At 41.7% G+C, this 14,355-nt stretch overlaps 1 protein-coding gene across 3 annotated transcripts in view; it reads right to left on the bottom strand.

Annotated features, from left to right (window-relative positions):
- Nucleotides 1-14,355, bottom strand: part of ARID5B (AT-rich interaction domain 5B) — a 170,311-nt gene that overhangs the window by 84,658 nt on the left and 71,298 nt on the right. For all 3 annotated transcript variants that reach the window (XM_075000174.1, XM_075000175.1, XM_075000176.1), the window contains one exon: nt 13,708-13,938. In XM_075000174.1, coding sequence (XP_074856275.1) covers nt 13,708-13,938 — 231 coding nt within the window. The remainder of the gene's footprint in view (nt 1-13,707; nt 13,939-14,355) is intronic.

Here is a 14,355-nt window from a genome sequence, read left to right as displayed (position 1 = left end):
TTACCTATCAAACTGACAAGAGATTGAGAAAATGGTTCCTGTAAGGCACTGAATGAGGAGCTGCCTCCCAGACAATGCACAATGTACTCTGTGCCCCCAGCGCAGCAGATGAGCACAGAATGGGCCAAGGCTGTTACAGAGCTCTGTCCCATTCAATCCACAGTTTACAAGTAGGCAATGTGGACTATTCTACCTTTCATGGTATAGGCTGAGACACACACATTACAAAATGTACATGCCTCAATGAGCATTTAGTTTAGATCCCCAGGGAATGAGGCAGAGGTTGAGAATGTGCAGTGCAGTCTACTACAGGTTGACCCTCTCTAAGCCGGAGCCCTCTTGGCCAGAAAACTCTGTAATCTGGCACAATTTTAGTTAGCCAGATGACCATTTATCATGAGTGTGGCCAAGTTTCCCATGGTCCCATAAAGTTTGTTTCCAGCCACTAGGCCTGAGTCACTTAACTGCATATTTTTTGTAACAGTCCAGTAAGCAAGGGAAGTGCTGGTCATGTGCTAGGAAATACGGACCTCTCGTCATCCAGCAAATCCTCTTACCTGGCACCTGTCAGGTCCTGATGGTGCCAGGAAAGAGAGGTTAACCCTCACCGTACTCTGAACAGCTTAAAGAAAGAAGAGCTTTCAAAAAGCCAATGAGATTTCACTTAGTATTCACCCTTTAACAAGGTTTAAAAAGGGGATAGGAGCATATAAACCTAAAGCGATAAATTGTCCTGTAACAAGTGTCTACTGCTGATATTCCCTAACAAAGAAATTTTAAAAAACAATGAGGAGTCCTGTAGCACTTCAGAAGCTAGCGATTTCTTACATATATACCTGCCTTTTTATTTCCATGCCATTCCATCTGATGAAGTTCATTTTACCACTGAAAGCTGATGCCCAAATGAATTCATTAGTTTCTGAGTTGCTACAGGACTCCTCATTATTTACAAGTAAGGAAATGTCAATTCTAGTTTTATTCCGTAAAAGTGAATCTATGTAATTGAAAAATGTATTTAACAAAAAGGAAAGAAACATATTTTATTTATTTTGCGTTTATATAGATCATAAAATAATAGAAATGTAGAGCTGCAAAGGACCTTGGGAAGCCATCTAGTTCAAGTTCAGTTCACTCTACAATGGCTGTGGCCACATTTGGCCAAACCTTCGAAATGGCCATGCTAATGGCCAAACTGAAGAATGCTAATGAGGTGCTGAACTGATCATACAGCATCTCACTAGCATTCATATGCTTCTGGCCTTGGCGCTCCGAAAGTGCCGCTTTCGAACGTGTGCGGCTCAGCACAGCTACACGGGGGTCCTTTTTGAAAGGACACCGCACATTTCAAAATCCCCTTATTCCTCTCAGCTGAGGATTTTGAAATGTGCAGGGTCCTTTCAAAAAGGACCCCCATGTAGCCACACAGAGCTATGCGTGTTCGAAAGCTGCACTTTCGAAGTGCCGCGGCTGGAAGAGTGCAAATGCGAATGAGGTGCTGGCTATTCAGTTCAGCACCTCATTAGTATTCTTCAATTTGGCCATTAGCATGGCCATTTTGAAGGTTTGGCCAACTGCGACCACAGCCAATGTGTTGCATACTTCCACTTAAAAGCTCAATGCTAACAATTTTGCTAGATTTTGCTTTCTGTTAATCTGGTACGAATCTTGTATAAAATCCTTTGAAATGGATGGAATTCTTCCAGATTTTCACCATTTTGAAACAGGATAGAATTCATTATTTGTGCTTTTGCTTCAAGTGAATAAATATTTTACACTTTACGAGTGACATAATGCAAAACTTGCAAATATTTATTTTTAGATGGGGGGAAGCAATTAGAGCTAAAAGTGTTAAGAATGAAGAAATCACTTAACAGAAGCAATTATGCTGGGCATATAAACAGCTCTGCCTTCAGATATTTTATTCAAATGTTGCAGAGCATATTAGAAAATATCACTTGTTTAAAAAACTGGAAGTATTATTGCACAACTGAAAAATCAATCATTATAAACAACATCTGGGGATCATTAATAGCTTACTCTACAGTTGGATTAACAAAATAAAAAAGATCTGACCAAGAATTCAAAAGCTTCCAGATCTTCTCTTTAAAACTAAAGGTTTATATTTTTAGAGATGAGAAATAATTTTTATAATATATTTATATATAAAATATAACTATATTTATGTATTAATCATTACTATCCCTTCAGCTATGTCTATGCTTTGTTTTGAGAAAGTTAAAATTACAATATTTACCTAAGCTGCTCTACCAGAGCCATGGAAAAGATTTACGTATTTTTCAGACTGCTAAAGATGCCTGTGTAAATCTGCATCTGAGGAGGGCCCAGCATCCATGCTAACACAAAAGCTTTCATGTCCTCATATTACATTTTTAAAAATATATATAAATGCTAAAATGTTCTAGCCTTACCACTGGGATTCTAGCAACTTTCCTGATACAGTACCACACTTTCATTAAAATTCAATATTGGCCAGCACACCCTGGAAACATTAAAAATGGTGGTGGCAAAAGAAAAATAGATTTTCCGTAATATTAAGTAATATTTTCCAAAAGCCATACAAAGTTTTTCTCACTGTTGATATCAATACCTTGAAAACAAAACGGATTTCCTTCTTAGGCTTCATCTGGGAAGTTGCTGAGCATTCTGATCCCACTCCAACAAAACATTTACACACATGCGTATCTTTAAGCATATGAGCTATTCCAATGAAGTCAAATGGGTTTGCATTGGAACCCTAAGGCGTGTTATAGAAGTCATAGGAACAGACTAGAAGCCACAATCCTGGTAGACCAGGTTATACCCACTACTGCAGCAGGAAACAGCAAGAAATGGCTCACTGCTCCCCAGTATGCCAAGCACTTCAGCTTTTAGATCAATGGGTTCCACATACACCAGTCATACACCAGTCAACTGTGCTTAGGTGGGTAGAGTCCTAGGAATGGTCTTTCCACAACCTAGATCCCCGTGACTACACAACAAAGATATTGGGTCTGATTCTGATGTCACTGAATACCTGACCCAGAGCTCACTGAAGGCAATAGAAAGACTACTACAGAAGTGTGGATCAGGCCTTGACGCTGGGGTAAATCAGGAATAACTCAGCTCAAGTAAGTAAACATTACAGTAGCATAAAAGCACTATAACAGACTGCTGTGCTTTCCCCTTCCTTGGATGCATGGAGAAACCTGAACGATATCTCACCCACCTTGTCATCCCGCATCATGCACTCACACTGGTATGTTATCAGAAGTTTATGCGCAAATGTGAACATGTACATTTTTAAGAGAAGAACAGAATACGGAATCACGTCTTTTAAAAGAGAGAAAACACAATGTAAAGGGTGAGGAGCGCATCAGTAGGAAACAAGATGCCATCTGTTGAACTAGTCAAAGCTACCAAAACATTCTAGTGCAGGATACAATCCCCAGCAGGCACAGAATTTGGGGCCTGTTGAGGAAACTCTTCCTTATGATCACAATTAATTAACCTTGAGTAGAACTATTCTGACTGAGCCCAAACGTTGTTGTGGTTAAGCATTCTTCCCTAGACAAATCTCCAGGAGTGACATGCCAAGTGACTCTCTCCACAGAGAACAATCACTGATGAAAACTGAGAACAACAAAATTAATTTAGATATAAGGGATAAATACAGAGGGATGGAGAGCACAGAAAGAAGGAAAAAGAACCCGATACCTTTTTTTTAAAGGAGACATAACTTTTTATGTTAAGAGAAAGGACTGTCCTGAGATTAAAATGAAATCCTGGGCATCAGAGCTGTGTCTACACGTGCACGCTACTTTGAAGTAGCGGCACTAACTTCGAAATAGCGCCCGTCGCGGCTACACGCGTCGGGCGCTATTTCGAAGTTAACTTCGACGTTAGGCGGCGAGACGTCGAAGTCCCTAACCTCATGAGGGGATCGGAATAGCGCCCTACTTCGACGTTCAACGTTGAAGTAGGGAACGTGTAGACGATCCGCGTCCCGCAACGTCGAAATTGCCGGGTCCTCCATGGCGGCCATCAGCTGGGGGGTTGAGAGATGCTCTCTCTCCAGCCCCTGCGGGGCTCTGTGGTCACTGTGGGCAGCAGCCCTTAGCCCAGGGCTTCTGGCTGCTGCTGCGGCAGCTGGAGATCCATGCTGCAGGCACAGGGTCTGCAACCAGTTGTAGGTTCTGTGTATCTTGTGTTGTTTAGTGCAACTGTGTCTGGGAGGGGCCCTTTAAGGGAGTGGCTTGCGGTTGAGTCCGCCCTGTGACCCTGTCTGCAGCTGTGCCTGGCACCTTTATTTCGATGTGTGCTACTTTGGCGTGTAGACGTTCCCTCGCAGCGCCTATTTCGATGTGGTGCCTCGCAACGTCAAAGTTGATCATCAACATTGCCAGCCCTGGAGGATGTGTAGACGTTATTCATTGAAATAGCCTATTTCGATGTCACCACATCGAAATAGGCTACTTCGATGTAGGCTTCACGTGTAGATGTAGCCCAGGAGACCTTAGTTCTAGTCCTTGTTTTACCTACATTCACGGAAACAAGTTACAAGTGCATATAAAGTAGCCAAATGCCAAGAACTTCAGTATTTTACTGTATAAAAAAAAAGTCTTATTCCATATTCTCACTTACATACTAGGGTTGGTTTAAAAAGGAAGCTGCTTTTGAGTTACAGGAATAAAGAAGTGTCACCAGCAGGAAAGTTCTCTATGGTTTATTACACTGGAACTGTGCATATTTTAAGAGTTAGTTTATATGCCAGTTTTTTTCTAAATAGTTGATTTTATCCATGAGTCACAAAAGCTGGACGTGTAGACATATGTTGCAAGCAATGCCACAATTTCAGCTATACCAGTACTAATGGCACCACAGCAATTGCTACAGTAGTTTGCTTCCATTCTGCTCATTTTTTTGTGGAACACAGCCCTCTCTGATTTACAGCCCAATCCTGAGGCCCCTTCATCTCAACCACAACCTACCTGGACAAATAAGACCAGGTAGACAGCATTTCTTTTAATCCAGAGGGCATCCTTTCATTGTCCCAGGGGGATACTATAACGCCTACACAGCAATCCCAGCTTTGTCAACCAGGGCAGTGAGAGAATCCACTTTCTACATTGCTTTAGAAAAGATGGATTTTCAAAGTAGTTTATTTTTCTAATGTGATACACTGCTGGTTTTTAAGGGGGAAGAGGGAAATGGGCACAGTCATTACTTTCCTTGTCATTTTTCAATTAGCTCTTTTTTTCATGTGCATTGTGCTTTTTATGTTAAAGGAATCACTTTCGTTTTTTAGAGGAAAAACTGATGTTAACGGTATAACTAGATACAGCTCTCTCAGGTTCGGTATGAACTGTTTAGTGTAAGATTGGCCTTTACAGACACTAATAAAACCTTCAACCTTCTTGGGGGGTGGCGGGGGGGAAGTATGAACAAGTGTTCATTATACCCAAGGGACCAAACAGCTTTTTAATAGCATATAGAGCCCAATGTGCTATAAAAGTAATCCAGAATGATTTAAAATTCACCAAACATATTTTAAAATAAAGAAAAAATAAGTACGTTATCCAGCTTTCCCTCATACTCTGCTTATATTTAGAGGGCAAGCACTCACAAAAACCAAGGAAAGTCTTCCTGTTCACCTGCAATAGCTATAATAGGTTATCCACATCCTGTTGTGATGAAACATGCACCACCTTCTCAGCTGGTGAGATCTGTGGAACTACAGTAAACTCTTTCATACCCAACAGCCCTGGGATGGGGAGGTTGCTGGATATTCAAATATTCTGGATAATAGAGAGGTATACCTAGCAATGTAAAACACAATGCAGAAAAACAAGATTAGATATTAAGAAACAAACAAACATTTATGAAAAGTACTGTATTTACCAACAGTAGTACTGTACACTGTAAACTTATACTGTATTTGCTGTATTTATTTGTATTTACTTTCACTCTACTGTACTTACGGAAAATGTAACTAAAATTTACTTATGGTTAAAATGGCAGTGTGATTTGAGTGTTCCGCATGATAGAATACCAGATATGAGTTTACTTCAAAGCCTTTGATCCTCTGACTTTTAAGGCCTGTGTCCAAACATTCTTATTTTCTTGCTTCCTCTTTGCTGCTTGTACCTGAAGCCAACTCGATATCTCATTCATTACAAACAAAAGAAGAGACATTTGAAGACAAAGCTCTCATAAGCTAGAGGCTTCTTTTTGTATGTAAATGTGCTTATTGTGTGCACATCTATTGCAACCACCCATACAAACGTGACACACAGTGGGACACATAAACTGTTAATTAGACATCTACCCATCTTCACAGACAAGGCCTGATCCTCCTTTTAAGCTACGTCTAAACGTGAATGCTACATCAAAATAAGCTATTTCGACGAATAACGTCTACACATCCTCCAGGGCTGGTGCCGTCGATGTTCAACGTTGACGTTGGGCAGCACTACATCGAAAGTAGGCGCTGCAGGGGAGCGTCTACACACCAAAGCAGCCCACATTGAAATAAGGGTGCCAGGAACAGCTGCAGACAGGGTCACAGGGCGGACTCTACAGCAAGCTGCTCCCTTAAAGGGCCCCTCCCAGACACACTTGCACTAAACAGCACAAGATCCACAGAGTCGACAACTGATTGCAGACCCTGTGCATGCAGGATGGATCCCCAGCTGCAGCAGCAGCAGCCAGAAGCCCTGGGCTAAGGGCTGCTGCACACGGTGACCATAGAGCCCCGCAGGGGCTGGAGAGAGAGCGTCTCTCAACCCCTCAGCTGATGGCCGCCATGGCGGACCCTGCTATTTCGATGTTGCGTGACGCGGATCGGCTACACGTGCTCTACTTCGACGTTCAATTTCGAAGTAGGGCGCTATTCCCATCTCCTCATGAGGATAGCGACTTCGATGTCTCGCTGCCTTATGTTGACTTAAACTTCAAAATAGCGTTCGCCACGTCTAGACGTGGCGGGCGCTATTTCAAAGTTGGCGCGGCTACTTCAAAGTAGCGTGCACGTGTACATGCAGCTTTACTGTCACTGCTGTGCATCAGCAGTAGTTCCAGGCATGAAATTAGCAATGATAGGGTACTGCGTCCCACTCTTTTATGATGTGCACAGCCAATTGTAGTAAGTTCATGTGCAACTCCAGGTGCATATTTGCAATACACATTTCTGCACACTGATCCCAAACTTCCGTTTTCAAAAAAGTAGCTCTTGTGAGTTGTACATACAGTTTTACCTATGGCTAGTTCAAATCACAAGCTGCAGACATTAATAAACAGGTGCCTGAGGCACACCCTTTCCATCAAATGGCAAGACTTGGTCACAACTGAGAAGCTTTGGAACAGCAGGACAAGAAACTCTTGACGTTCAAAACGAGAAGAACATGGGGATGGCTAGATCACAATCTCAGAAGACCATCATCCAGCAAAGTCCATCAAGCTCTCAAATGGAACCCGCAAGAAAAACCAAAAGAGGAAGACCTTGCACAACATGGAGAAGATCTACTGAGACTGAAGGACAACAACTGGGGTATCCCTGAGGTCAGCTAGAAGTTTGGTCCCGAGACAGAGTGGAATGAAGGAGACTTGTCGATGACCTATGCTCCACCTGAAGTTCAGGAGTTTAAGTTAATTAAGTCAAGTGCACTGGAGTTTGTAATAAAAATTAATAGTGGCCCTTTTCTAACTTTCTCCTTTTTGGCAGTAATAAAAGTAAACAGCCTGCATTTACAAAAGTTTCTCAATAATAGCAATCAAAAATGAATCATATGCAGTATGCAATTTACTGATGGTCTTCTATTTAAGAGAAATTACTTGCTAGCCCGTAAGTAATCTTTTTGGGGAATTTTTTTACATACCAATTGATGTGGCTGAGATTATGTACCTGGAGTCTAGTCATGCATGCATGAAAACACAATGGGATCAAGACAAGAACCAGTCCCTCTTAATCCATTTTCTCTGGCCTACTTGCCCCTTATGGAAGGATAGAGAAGAGAGAGGAGGTAGCAGGGATTCTGATGACTGGCTGGGCGAACACTTATTTTCAGACCAGCCTTTCTGTTTGCTATCTGGAACAACAGACAATAGCCACAGACAGGGATCAAACTCTGTTTTTCTGTCCTAGGCTTTTGCCAAAGTTCAAATTTCTCAGTTCTCTTGCTTGTAAACACTAACTGTTGCAGCTTGTTTTCTATATGGGCAATGCTTGTCAGCAAGGGAATCTAACTGATCTTCCTTGGGGCAGAGGAGATATGCTATTTAACCACGGCTGCTTCCATTCACTTTGGGTATCAAGACAGGCAAACTCAATCTGATGCCTTCTCTTTTCTGTTCGCATGAAGGCTCACAACTTTTAAGCCTGTTTGCCTCAGAGAGGGGGATCCTTTGAGCCAGTTAGAGAAGTTGGTATATACAACTTGTGAGGATGAAGCTTCCAGGCTTCCTTAGCTCAGCAATCTTTTCTCCAGAAAATTTAAGAGAACTAACGAGCTGGGTATGAGCGGGTCCAGTCTCTTCACTGCACCCTTATACATGCATCAGCAACCAAACTGTGAAGCCAGCTTGCTAAGAAGGGCCTTGGTAGGGTATACTGGCCCTGTAATTAAACACCGAGGTCAGCCGACTCAGGCTCATGGGCTGCAGGGATGCAAAGCTGACATGTAACAGCAACGAAGGGTCCTGTGGCACCTTATAGACTAACAGAAAAGTTTTGAGCATAAGCTTTAGTGAGCACAGACTCACTTCATCAGATGCTCTCTTTGGGCTCAGGCTGGAGTTCCAAGCTCTGGGATCCCACAAGAGGGAAAAGCTCCCAGGATTCAGGCTGTAGCCCAGTCTTTGGGACCTGGCAAGGAGGGAGGGTCTCACTGAGCAGGTTTCAGACCAACCCTAACATCTGCACCATAATTTCACAGCCCTGTAGTCACACAGGCGTTTTATAGCCCCCCAGCCACAGGTGTTGAACAACAGTGTAGGCCAGTGGTTTTCAGCCAATGTGCTGCAACACACTGGTGAGCCATGACAGCTGACCAAGCATGCCATGAAATTTGTCAATTTCCCCTTGCTGCAGCAATTTTCCGAGCCACGGGGGTGGGGGTCAGGGATTGATGACTTCACCCCAGCTGGGACTCAAGCAGCAAGGCTGCCTGAGTCCCAGCTGGTATGGGGGTCATCAATTTCCCCTCACCACAGCTGGCACAGGGATGATCAATTCCCCCCTGCTGCACATTCGCTCTTAATGTTGCCCCCACAGGACCCTATTTACATCAGGAGGCAGCTGAAATACTGCTTCCTGGCCCAGACGAGCTGGAGGGGAGACAAGAGGGAGAGGGGGCAGGAGCCTGTTGGAGCTGGGATGCAGTTTCAATGCCACACCCTGGTTCCAATGGGCTGGTGGGGAGGGGAGTATGTTTTCTTGAGCTGCCTCCCTCTGCAAGTAATCAAACAACCATTGAGATTTTCAGTAGGTACTCATTTACTTAACATCCCTAGCATGGCATGGAGCAGATTCTGCTGATGTGTCTGTGCTCACTGTCTAAGACGGTGTATTCTGTGATGGATTTGAAACACTGGTGCATTTGATCTTTGTTTAGCTTGTTGGGTGCACTACTTTGTCGCAAACCTGTCTAGCAAGACAGTAACTGTAGCAAATGTAAGTAAATGTGATGTTTATAAGCAATCAATTGAGCTGGTAAAAGTGGGTGTGCCATGGAATTGTGAAAAGATTAGGAACCACTGACGTAAATGTACGCATAGTGCCTTTGGCGAAAGACACGGCAGGAGAAAAAAGGGGTGTGTTTATACCCAGACTCAGCTTACAATGCTTGGGGGCATTAACCTGAGGCTACAGTCTGGTGGCAATCCTGCAGGAAGCTCTATGGGAATGGAGGGGCCCACCCATGTGAAACACTTTCTAGGATCAGAGGCTAAAATGGTGCCCAGGTATTATTCTTCCAGTAACTCTGTGATAATTGACAGACGCAGTCTAGCTGCCCTTGCTACTTGCAGAACAATTTGCCACTTTTCTTTTTTTTTCTTCATGAAGAACACTGAGACAAGATTTTTTGTATCCCCCTGTGTTGCTGTTTTTTCTCCTTCGCTGAACAGAAGAAAAGGACAGAAAAAAGGTCATTCATAGTAGAACAAAATGTTCTTGCTAAAAATGCATAATAAAAACTGGGAGAAAGCTTTATGGAAGAACATTTCTCTCTATTAAAACAGCCTAATGTGTACAGCAGTTCCTATGCTAGGGTGAATGGAGTCCTTTGTTAAGGTGTTTTTAGTATCTCACTAGTTACATTCTGTCTTTATCACAATATGCTGCAGTTCCCAGAGTAAGTGTATGATTTTGCAGTGAAGCACAATAAGTAATGTAGGACCCCCATTAGAAATCAGAGTATGTAAGAGGGTTTGCATGAGGAGCTGTGGGTGGAAGGCACAATCCTAAAGATTTGCTCTTCCTTTATAATTAGTGTAGTTATGTTAGGAATGGGAGAAAAGAACCTTTTCCCTGGACTTCTGTACCCCTCCCCTTGCATTCTCTTTCCCAATGGAAGAAAGATCCAAGACCATCAAATTACATGGCTGGAATTTTTTTAGCAAACACTTTTGAAGAATTTTACTCTCATCTATTTAGTCTTCTCCTCAGATTTGACTGATAAATCCCAGTGTTTTAGAATAATCCGTTTACCTGCTATACCACCCTGCCACTGTTTAGATTAAGCAGACATTACTTTACACATGTAACATTAATCTTCACATAAACAATTTGTATAACAAAGTGTTGCATGTTTTTTGTCCTGCCAGCAAAAAAAGCACTTTTGTACCACGTGCAACCAAGGTAATCTGACGTCGTATATTTAACAACACAGACATAAAATTGTATGTAACTTAGTGTGCAACATCCCAACACAGCAGGTCTTGCAAATTTTACCGCATTATTAATTTTGTAAATATATGTACAAAGAGTCCCAGTTTTCCTTTTTGTTGCAGCTTGAACCTCTCTAGTCCAGTACCCTTGGGAATGACCGGTGCCAAATAAGAGAATTTTCCAAACCATGGGAGGTCAATATTATCTAACAGTATTAGCAACATTTTCCCTGATTACTGGGCTCTTAAGAGACATTTATGGGTAAATTACAGCTAAAAAATAGCACAGAACACTGAGAGCCAGGACCGGTGGCGGAAAACAGACTTCATGGGACCACAGGAAACCTGGCCACACCCATGATAAATAGATATTTGGCTACCTAAAATCATGCTAGATTACAGATGTTGCCTGACTATAAAGTGCCAGATTACAATGGTTCAACCTGTATTTAAAATCTTGCTAGTTAAATTGAACAATTTAAAATACACATATGTTCTGTTTGTCTCACCTATTGCTAATATTTCACGTGTAGCAGCACCTCTCACACTCTTCGGCCCCAGGCCTTGCTCTGTCCACAAACTTGGTGGAAACCACTCCTGTTCCAGGCACCCGTGCTTTTATTATGAAAATCCTACTATGTCCTATATATAGTTGATTATAGAAACCTCTCCGGTTACCCAGCTACAGGGGAGCAGTCGTCCACACCCTAGCTCTTCCCCTTCCTCTCTCTGTCTCTCCCCTTTCCTTCACTCCCAGCTGCCTTATATGACCCCTCTGCTTTGGGGCTCACAGATGCCAGCCATCAGGCCTTGGTTTGCTCAGCTAGCAACTATAAAACTCTTTGGACAGGGATGCCATGACAGACTTCTGGCTCAGGCTCTCTGGCCAGTAGTCTGTCATACATTATACAGTTACATTATACGCCCATCTAGTTCAACAAAGCTGTAATCAAGAAATGACCATCAATAAAACACATGGTAGAAAACACAAGGCAGAAAAAGAAGGTATGCTCTTCAAATTCCTGAAAGCCTAAAATAACCCTTTCTAATGCATGGACCATTAAACTCAAACATTGTATTCTATTCTGGATATCTCAATGGAAATAAAAATGAAGATGACGCTATTGTAACATTAATCAGACTCTCATGATATTTCATTTATTTTATGTTTCCCTCAATATCAAGCAACATCACAGTTCAACAAATACTGAACTGTAAATAACATGTAGGGCCCAATCCTTTAGGATGTGATTCATTTTAAGCAAATGAAATCACGGGCTTCAATGCTGCCATCCATGGAAGAAAGAACTTCTTCCATAAGTTGATGACCACAAGGTCTGGCCCTACAAGACTTACTATCCTCTAGTAAAGCAGTTCTCCACTGCATATATGAAACACCCAGTTCCAGTCATGGAGTTGGGCTTACAGCTTCAGAGTAATAATGTCAACTGTAAAGGAAGAAAACTCAACCAATATCAGCAAACAGGCAGATGCTGGGAAACAAAATGGGGAAATTTTCTATTTAGATTTCCTGAAAAACATTGTTAGGACCTAAATGAATAAACAAAAATTGTCTTTCTAAAAGAAACAGATGCTATCTTGCAGAGTTTCATGTGTCAAAAGTATAGATGCTTAATGCTATGAACAATACTTCTTGCCTTTCACTTCAGTATTCATCCTTCTGGTGACACAGCTAATAACATTTGATTCTCACAGCACAGGTAAAATGTTCTAGGAACAACATTGGACTAGTTACTGAAGTTACCCGGCATATACACAGAAAATACAGTCTCTCACACATTCAGCTGCACCCTCTGGTACTTTGGCTAATGTGACAAAAGAGTTCAGTCGTCTAGTAGTCTTAATGAGCCAGATCCTACAGACATTCCTTATAGCTTGGCCTGATGCCCAAAGGGTCTCCTAGGAACTGCTGAGCATCTTTTGCTCCTACTAAATTAAGAGAACAACTTATAGGAATCCACTTTGGCAACACTCCCTTTCATTGATGTTACTGTGACAGTTACTCCACCAATAATATAGAGTGTGTGGTCACTGTTTCTTCTACACCCTGTTAGAAACAAAGAGTATGGGACAGAAGTCAGGTGCCCCTGAGTTCTAATCCTGTCTCTTTTTCTTTTATATGACAACAGTGGAACAGTGAATGCAACTGTGTGATTAAAAACTTTGGGAAAGTTGCATGACCTCCCCAAGATGATGATAATATTTACAGCTGACTACCTCCAGGGCTGGAGTGAAGATTAACAAATGTCTATAAGGTACTTTGGAAAGTCAAAGAGCTGTAGCAAGGGTACACATTACACTATTACTATGAGTACTATGATTAAAAGATATGCAAGAGCTGGTTTACAATGGGAGACCCACAGAGACTTTTTTTACTTTCCATTACTTAGCACACTGGAGCAATGATTCCATTAGAAAAACAAAACTTCATAAAGTGAGAGTCCTGAAAGGAAAGCTAAAGTACAGGTTAACTGTCAAGACAGGTAATTTAAAATCATAAAAAGACTCCCTTTATTTGCACTGAATAATTGTGCTATGTACTCCACCCTCATATCATCAACCTTGGGTGTGATAAAAAGAAGTAATATAGAGATTGCAAGTAGATAAAGCCCATTACCATAGCCTTTTGCCTCAGAAAAAGCATGGGCAGCACATTTGGTACTTAGCACTTCTAATGTAAATAGCTGCTCTTCCTGAAAGGATTCACACTATTATTGTTGTTCAATTGGAAACATGTAAGTTCTTAAGTAGAGAAATTACTTTCTCTTGTCATGCAAAGAAGATATGTGCAAAATGACTTACCAAATTCATCACATACACTTTCATTTTCTATCAGAGTTGGGTGATCAAATGTGTCCCGACAGTAAAGGATTTGGGGGTTCTTGCTGATTACTGCAATGCCACCAAGGGCTAAAACAAACTGGTCTGTTAGTATTGAAGATGGTTTGTCTTGAACACGCTTTAGCATGGAACGATATCGACAGTACTGTGGATAACTGAGGATTAGCACATTTGAATCTTCATCATCTTCACCTGAAATAAAAAATACATAAAATATATTTAATATTACTCAAGGGGTAATGCAAAAAAAAATGAATTTACCATTCACTTCTGTGGCACAATCTGGCTCCCACTGAAGTCAATGGCAAAATTCTCATTGACTCAACTCTTCGAAGTTCTATCTATTTTTCATACTCAGAGAGGGTGAAAGAGCAATACAAACAATGATACATTCAGCTATTGTTTTTCCTTACTGACTTGGGTCCAGAGTCTGTTACTCAAAATGAGTCTGACTTGACTTTACCAGAGGAGTAAGCTACTACTCAGCTCGTGTGAGAGTAGCAAAATTTGCCTTTAGCTCACACTTCATTATATTTGTTGTAAATGCTTAAGAGAGATATTTCACGACCATTTGTTCTAAATGTTTATTATGGTCTTATTGAACTAGCC

This window comes from Carettochelys insculpta, chromosome 7, assembly GCF_033958435.1.
Source record: "Carettochelys insculpta isolate YL-2023 chromosome 7, ASM3395843v1, whole genome shotgun sequence".
NCBI lineage: Eukaryota > Metazoa > Chordata > Testudines > Carettochelyidae > Carettochelys > Carettochelys insculpta.
Note: the sequence above shows the minus strand (reverse complement) of the source record. Positions and strands in the feature narration are given on the sequence as shown.